Source organism: Nannospalax galili, unplaced genomic scaffold (assembly GCF_000622305.1).
Source record: "Nannospalax galili isolate Female #2095 unplaced genomic scaffold, S.galili_v1.0 scaffold881, whole genome shotgun sequence".
Lineage (NCBI taxonomy): Eukaryota > Metazoa > Chordata > Mammalia > Rodentia > Spalacidae > Nannospalax > Nannospalax galili.
The window spans coordinates 766,174-774,293 of record NW_008344709.1 but is presented as its reverse complement, the minus strand read 5'-3'; the positions used below and the strand labels follow the sequence as shown (position 1 = coordinate 774,293).

The following is an 8,120-nucleotide window of genomic DNA, read 5'->3' as shown; positions in this document are numbered from 1 at the left end:
TTTTGTTGATTTGGATTTGCTCTTTCTTTCTTTTGGTTAATTGGGCTAAGAATCTCTCTGTTTCGTGTAGCCTTTTAAAGAACCAGCTCTTAAATTCAATGATTCCTTGTACTGTTTTCTTTGTTTCTATTTCATTAATTTCTGCTCTGATTTTTGTAATTTCTTCTCTTCTGCTAGGTTTGTATATCATTTGTTCTTGCCTTTCCAGAGTCATGAGTGGCAATGCTAAGTCATTTATTTGTGCTCTTTCTGATTTTTTTTAAATGTAGGCAGTTAGAGATATAAACTTTCCTCTTAGGACTGCTTTTAATGTATCCCAGAGCTTTTTTTTGCATTGTATTGTCCTTTTTGTTGAATTCAAGGAATACTTTTATCTCTTTCTTAATTTCTCCTTGACCCACTAATTATTCAGAAGTGTGATGTTTAATCTGAATGAGTTTGTGTAGTGACTAGAGCTTCTTCCAGTGTTGATTTTAAGCTTCATGGCACCATGGTCTGATAGAATGAATAGAATTAATTCAATTTTTTTTTTGTATTTGTTGAGGGTTTTTTGCACCCCAGTATGTAGTCAATTTTTGAGAAAGTTCCATGGGGTGCTGAATAGAAAATGTATTCTTTGGTACTTGGATGTAATATTCAAAGGATGCCTGCTAGGTCCATTTGATGCATAGTATCATGTAATTCAGACATCTCTCTGTTTATTCTTTGCCCAGTTGACCTGACTTTGGAGACAGTGGGTTTTTGAAGTCCCCTACTATTACTGAGTTGGGGTTAGTCTGTGTCTTAAAGTCCTATAGTGTTTTTATAAATTTGGGTGCACCAGAGTTGCTGCCTGTATGTTAAGGATTATAATATCTTCTTGGTTAACTGTTCCTTTGAACAGAATGTCATGACTGTCCTTGTCTCTTCTAATTAGTTTTACTTTGAAGTCTATTTTGTCAGATATTAGAATTGCAACCCCTGCTTGTTTCTTAGTGCCATTTGCTTGGAATATTCTTTTCCATCCTTTTACCTTAAGGTAGTGCCTGTCCTTGAAGGTGAGGTGGGTTTCTTGCAAACAGCAAAGAGATGGATTTTGTATCTTAATCCATTCATGTACCCTGTGTCTTTTGACTGGGGAGTTCAGCCCATTGATATTTAAAGTTATAATTGAAAGATATGCATTGGTTGCCATCATTTTGATTACTGTTTGCATTTTTTTGGTCTAATTTTATGTTTCCAAAACTATAGTTTGGTTTCTTTCTGTTGCTCCTGGGGTATAGCCATTTCTCTCTCTGCTCTCTGTACTGCTTCAAGTATTCTTTGAAGGGTGGGTTTCGTGGACATGTATTCTTTTAGCCTATTCACATTGTGGAAGATTTTTCTTTTCCCTTCAACTATAATAGATATTTTTGCTGAGTAAAATTATAATTGAAAGATGTGCATTGGTTGCCATCATTTTGATTACTGTTTGCATTTTTTTGTCTAATTTTATGTTTCCAAAACTATAATTTGGTTTCTTTCTGTTGCTCGTTGTCATGTAGAACTGGAAATACCTTGGTCCAGGCTCTTCTAGCTTTCATAATTTGCATTGATAACTTAGCTGTAATTCTGATGGGTTTTCTTTTGTATGTGAGTTGTTCATCTTTTGCAGCTTTCAGTATTCTCTCTTTGTTCTGTAAATTTAGTGTTTTTACTATGAAATGTGGTGGGGAGTTTCTTTTCTGGTCCTGCCTATTTGGTGTTCGATGTGCTTCTGTAATTTGTTTTTCCTTAATTTTGGGAAGTTTTCTTCTACAATCCTATTTAAGATCTGATCAATACCATTAACCTGAAATTCTTCTCCTTCCTTTATGCCTATGATATTTAGATTTGGTCTTTTCATGGTGTCCCACATCTGCATATTCCATTCTTGTATTTATTTTAATTTTTCATAATCTTTCCTTGCTTGGTCCAGTTCTTCAACTTTATCCTCCACTGTTGATATTCTGTTTTGCATTTAATTCATTCTATTGGTGAGGCTTTCTCCTGTTGTTTCAAATTGGTTTGTTGAATTTTTCACTTCCTTCTTCATTTCAGTCTGGGTTATCATCAATATTTCTATCTCTTTTTTTAATTCAGTCAGAAGTTTATCCATATATTCTTTTAGTTCTTTGGTTGTTTGTGTGTTCATTACATTGATTGAATTCCTTGGTCATATTTATGATTGTCCTTAATTCTGTGTCCTGAGTTATCTCTAGGGTGTTCTCCCTGTAGAACTCTTCTACGGGACTGGTGGACTGCAGTGGAAACATGCTGCTTTGTTTTCCCGGGTATTTTTCCATTGTGATTTTGGCAGGTATTTTTCTGTCATTTGTGATTCTGGTATAAAATTCAAGCCTTCCTTTGTTGAGTTGAAGCCTGCTTCTGTTTGTATTATTGGTGTGCTTTGGATGTTTTCTTAGTGGGTATGTAAAACTGTTTGGTCTAAATTTCAGGTTCTCTCAGATTATATTTTGTAAGGAACTAATGGCTTCAGATCAGCTACTCAAGAGTCCCACAGAGGCCAAAGTCAGGCTCTAGTCAGATACAGTCGGGCTTTCTTCTAGTGGGTACTCAGAGCACAATTTGGGAAGTTTGCTAAGGCAAGGCTTGATTTTGGCTCTCTCGTTTGAGTTCTCAGTCCCTTTTGCAGGTGGAGGCCAGATCAGGCACTCTCAGGACCTCTGTTAAGGTCTCTGCCCTACATTAGGGTAGGTCTACCCCTGGAGCTGTGTGGGGGGCGGTCCTCACATAATCTCAGTTAAGATTTGGGTATGGCATGATGTGGGGAAGCTTTGGGGAAACTCACTACCACTTGGAGGCTGGATCCAGGAGCGCTCAGGCAGTCTGCTGAGGGCTTAGCTCCTACACGAGGCAGAGGACATATGAGGCACTAGCAGGCTATCTGCTGAGTTCTCAGTCCATATGCCAGTTGGAGGCAAGATCAGGCACTCTCAGGAAGGCTGCTAAAGTCTCTGATCTACAGTAGGGTGGGGCTACCAGGTCAATTTTTAGTTCAGTACATTGACATACCAATATTTTGTTTATGACCTATTATTCATGGTGTAAATAAAATTTCTTAATTGTGTTTCTTCTCAGGAGACTTTCACTTCTGAAAGTCTTTTGGGTCCTTGGAGAATACTTGTTCATCTCCTTGGAGGTCAAAGAGCTGTAAACAGTAAGACAAACCATTCCCTTGTTGAGAAGGAGGTGTTCATGAATGTAGAAAGGGTTCTTATGAATATTCATCCAAATAGTATCAAATATCAGATCTATAACTGGCCTTAGGGATCTTAAGCACAGATATTTTCTTTCATAGGAGAGTAAAGGTAAAGTGACTCCAGGTAGCCACATGGTGACTTAGTGATTCAGCTGGGGCATGAACAAACTTAGGATATGGTCAGACAGGGCTCAATTGTTTCTTTGTATCGAAGTTTCCATTTGATTTTTCAGTGCCAGTAGATCTCACTCTAAAAAAAATCAGTAAGAGACTGAATAGATGACATTTACCTGAAGGTCAGGTATGTGAATTTGTGTCTAATTATAGGAGACAAAAATCAAGAAAAGAAAATTTTCTCTTTGTTTCAGAAACCAGGTAAGTATACACCATTTTTCTACATATTTACAAGTAAAGAGAGGTTCTGATAGAGAATTTCATATTTGCATTTTAATAAAACTGCTTAGAAAAAATACGAGAATATTTGTTAACTCAATGCAACTGAAGTTAGAGATGAATTTTCTTTTGCCCGTGATAGGCAGCTGGCTGCAGAACAGGACAAGGTCCGTTCTATTTCTCACTATTTAATCCATGTTCTACTGTTCTCCCATAATGTTATAAACTCTTCCTAAAGTAAACAAAAAATGTGCACCAAAATATTCACTTGCATAACAGATCTCTTGCACAAAGTTGAAAATTTCCTTAAGGAAACACATCATAGTCAATGTGCGCCCTTCTGTGACTCTGAACCTTATCTTAAAATAGGTATTATCTGTTATTTGTTCCTAGGTAAACAATAAATGAAAGCATACAAGGACTGTTTTACCAACAGAATTACTTCCTGAATACTAAACAAAATGTTGACTTTACAAGTACCAGGCATTTTGTACTTTGAAGACCTAGATTCTGCCATAATTGTTGAAAAATTGTCCTAGATACCACCGTGAACTCTAGAGGAACAAAAGTCAAACATCACTGATTTATACAGATAGGTACAGGTATTTGAAAAAAAAATGCTTTATTTCATTTTTTCTATATTCCTTTTAACAGTCTTTGACTAAAAAAAAGTTGATTTTGACAAGAGAGACATATTTCTCCAGGCATTTGATAAACATTGGGGTGTTTAGATTTGATGATCAGGTTTTCTATTTTGCTGTCACACCAATTATAAGATAAATTTAAGCTTGAGAATATACCTTCCTCTGATTTCTGTCATTCTTCTCTTAGACTCCTATTTCTTAAAGGAGATGACAAGACACAATAACTCCATCATGACTGCATTTGTCCTCGAGGGTTTAACATATCAGCCAGAACTCCAGTTGCCTCTCTTTTTCCTGTTTCTAGTGATATATGTGATCACTGTAGTGGGGAACCTGGGTATGATCCTCTTGATCACTCTAGACTCCAAGCTTCAGTCTCCCATGTACTTTTTTCTTGGTAACTTGTCATTCTTAGATCTCTTTTATTCCTCTGTTGTTACCCCAAAACTTCTGGAAAACTTTATATGGGAGCAAAATCTTATCTCCTACTCAGAATGTATGACACAGCTCTTCTTCTTTTGCGTTTTTGGTATTGGTGAGTGTTACATGCTGGCAGCCATGGCATACGACAGATATGCAGCTATCTGCAATCCATTGCTCTATAATGTCACCATGTCCAGAAAAGTATGCAGTGTGCTGGTGGTTGGGGTTTATGGCATGGCAAGTTTTGGAGCTGTGGCTCATACTGCATGTATGATGAAGCTTTCCTTCTGTGAGAACAATGTCATTCACCACTACTTTTGTGACATACTTCCTCTCTTAAACCTGTCCTGCTCTAGCACTCACCTCAATGAGCTTTTTGTGCTTCTTGTTGGAGGATTCAATGTATTGGCAACAACTGTGCCCATCATCATCTCCTATGCCTTCATACTCTCTAACATTCTTCAAATACCCTCATCTGAGGGAAGGTCCAAAGCCTTTGGTACCTGTGGCTCTCACCTTACAGCAGTTGGGATTTTCTATGGATCTATAGCATTCATGTATTTCAAGCCAACATCTAGCAGCACCATGGTCTAGGAGAAAGTGGCTTCTGTGTTCTATACCACAGTGATCCCCATGCTGAACCCCTTGATTTACAGCTTGAGGAACAAAGATGTAAAGGAGGTGCTGAGAAAATTCATAAGGAAGAAGCTTGGTCAACAGCTGCCATGACTTCTAAACATGATGTTCTTTTGTTTTTATTAATATTTCTCCCATCTGTCTCTAAAACTTAGCATCCTACGTGCATTTCCTCTACTTCTGGGTCTGGAAGTTACCCTTTTATTAAGGTGTATGCACTCACCTACTCCTTGAGGAAATCATCTTTAGATATTATGGCTCACTGTATTTCCATGACACTTAAAAATGTTCCTTTCATAAAAATTACTTGTTAAATATAAATGATCAAATTTCCTTTCTTTCTGAGAATAGCTGATAGAGAATAGCTTTCTTTTCCTTTACTTGGAGCAAAGGGACCTTCATCTGTCTCATATTATTAACTATATAACACTCAGAGCAAGTCCCATCAGACTAGAATGTTTTAAAATGATCTTTAACACCTGAATATTGGACAAATCAAAAATATATGTGCATACTCGGCCAACTTGAAACCCATTTCTTAGCTTCTCTTTTTTTATTTTTTTCTACTATGTATGTTTATATATTAAATATAATCCCCAAATGAATGAGACTATATGAGTGAGAAGACATGTCATTAATAAAATATTTGATATAATTAAGGTCAATGAAGCATTTCTTGAAAGTATTATTTTAGCATGACACAAACACCTCGCAATTCAACCCTTTCAAAGTTCAGTTCAATAAATGATAAATTTCCCTGAGGTTCTCATGATACTGAGAGTACGGACAGGCATTGAGAAAATGTACCCAACTAATTGTGTTCTGTACCCCATTTCCTTCTATTCTGTTTCTATACTGTTTCCACTCTAATGACTGTCTTCAGAAAGGAATGACTTACAAAATAAACAGTGACCTCGCAGAACTTCCACGGCTTCTCAAGGCATATATTTCATGTAATTCTTGATCCAGTCTCCTTTCTTAGAAAGGGAGATACCATTTCTAGCATTATATTACATCCTATTGAGAGACATATGAAGTAACATCTATGTATATTCATCTTGTCCAATTCCCAAAGTTACCTGTAAAAATTGTGTGCTAATTTTAGAGTCTGTTCTCTAGGACAATCTCACCAAGATAAGCTCCTATAGTCCTCCACTTCCTTCTTTTTAAATCGATCTAAGGAGAATCTAATAACCAAGTATGTTTAAAGTAGATACTTAAATAATTGTTTACATATGTACACACTCATGAATCCTTCACCGACAGAGTCTACATACTCACCACACTTAAACATTTTCTTAGGCCATTTGTAAAGACATCACACTATATGTTCATGGATTCTTTCTGTCACTATATTACTTTCCAGATTTAAGTATTTAATATTATTTAAAGAATGCAGGATTGACTCTTGTATGGAGCTTATTTTACTCTAGAGAAGTGAGTTGTAACCATGTGATTATGTGTATCAATATGCCAATGTTTTCAATATTTCAATACTGTTCCCTTGTATAAACATACTGTAATATTATTTTCCATTACCTGATCATTCCTATTTACTGAAACTCATTTTCCAGTTAGGGGGTACTATGAATCATGATACCACAGACATTTATGTGAGAGTATTTGGGATGTTCTAATCTTATGTTCTTTTTCCTTCTTTATAAACCAACATGGCAGTGGAATGCTTAGATCATATAGTAAGCATGCATTTCTTTATCTTGAAGTTTAAAATTAATTTCCAAAGTAATTGTATCATTGTACACTCCATCTAAGAGTTTATGAAACAGTCAGTTCCTTTACTACATCATCATGATTGATTGTGTCAATCATCATCATCATCATCATCTTTGTTGCTGTATATGTATCTTGTAATAAGAATTTAACATATTTTCTTGTGATTTAATATGCATTTTCCTAATGATTCATGACACTGAACATTTCTTGTAACCATATATGTGCTTTTTGATGATTTATCCATTCAGCTTTTTTTCTTTCTCATTAGTTTTTCATTTCTTACTATTGCTTCAAAACCTCTTATATCTTTATATACTGTAGATATGTCTTTTACCAGATAACTGATATAAAATATTTGTATGTATGAGGATTTCTTTCATTTTCTTTAGAATAATTTATGGAATTGGTCTTATCAATGTATGCTCCTTTTATGGATTATGCCTTCAGAATTACTCCCAAAATAGCTTTGCCTACACTAACACCAAAAATTTCCTAAAAATATTTAAGTTTCAAAAGTTCAGGTTATAAATTTAATCCACACTTTGTGCATATGCTATGAAGTGTGGATTAAAGATCTTCATTTCCTATATATTTATTGTCTGTGTGAAGTGTGGATGTGCTTGCTTATGAATGCATGTGCTAAGGCTAACGGTGCATTTCAGGCTTATTTCTCTGTCTTTCCACCTAATTTTTTAAAGATACAATCTCTCACTAAACCTTGGGCTTGCTGTTTTAGCTAGACTGGCTTGCCAACAAGTCCCCAGCATCTACCTGTCTCCTTTCCCCAGCACCAGGGTCACAGATGCACCCTACTGTACCCAGCTTTTCCATGGGTTCTAGGGAGGCCATACTAAGGTTCTCTCGCTTGTTTAGCAAACACATTATCCCTGAGACTTTTCCAAGCATCCAAATTAAATTTTTGTGTACTTCGATCTGATTGATTCCTTTTGTCCAATGATACCTCCTTTCCACTAAAACCCCTTGCACTATTGTCAAAATAATTTATCCAGAGATGTATGTATCTATTTCTTGATTGTAGTCTATTCCGCTTTGTATCATTTAAATCTGAA

General features: G+C 35.9%; 1 protein-coding gene across 1 annotated transcript; it reads left to right on the top strand.

Annotated features, from left to right (window-relative positions):
* The first annotated feature begins 4,464 nt into the window (after positions 1-4,464).
* LOC103740401 (olfactory receptor 8D1-like) lies at positions 4,465-5,274 on the top strand. The gene has a single exon (XM_008840977.2). It carries the CDS (start codon positions 4,465-4,467, stop codon positions 5,272-5,274), a length of 810 nt encoding a protein of 269 aa, XP_008839199.2.
* The last annotated feature ends 2,846 nt before the right edge of the window (positions 5,275-8,120 follow it).

Excerpts from the sequence above, each read along its gene's own strand:
- LOC103740401 (XM_008840977.2), top strand. The coding sequence starts at position 4,465 with ATGACAAGACACAATAACTCCATCATGACTGCATTTGTCCTCGAGGGT.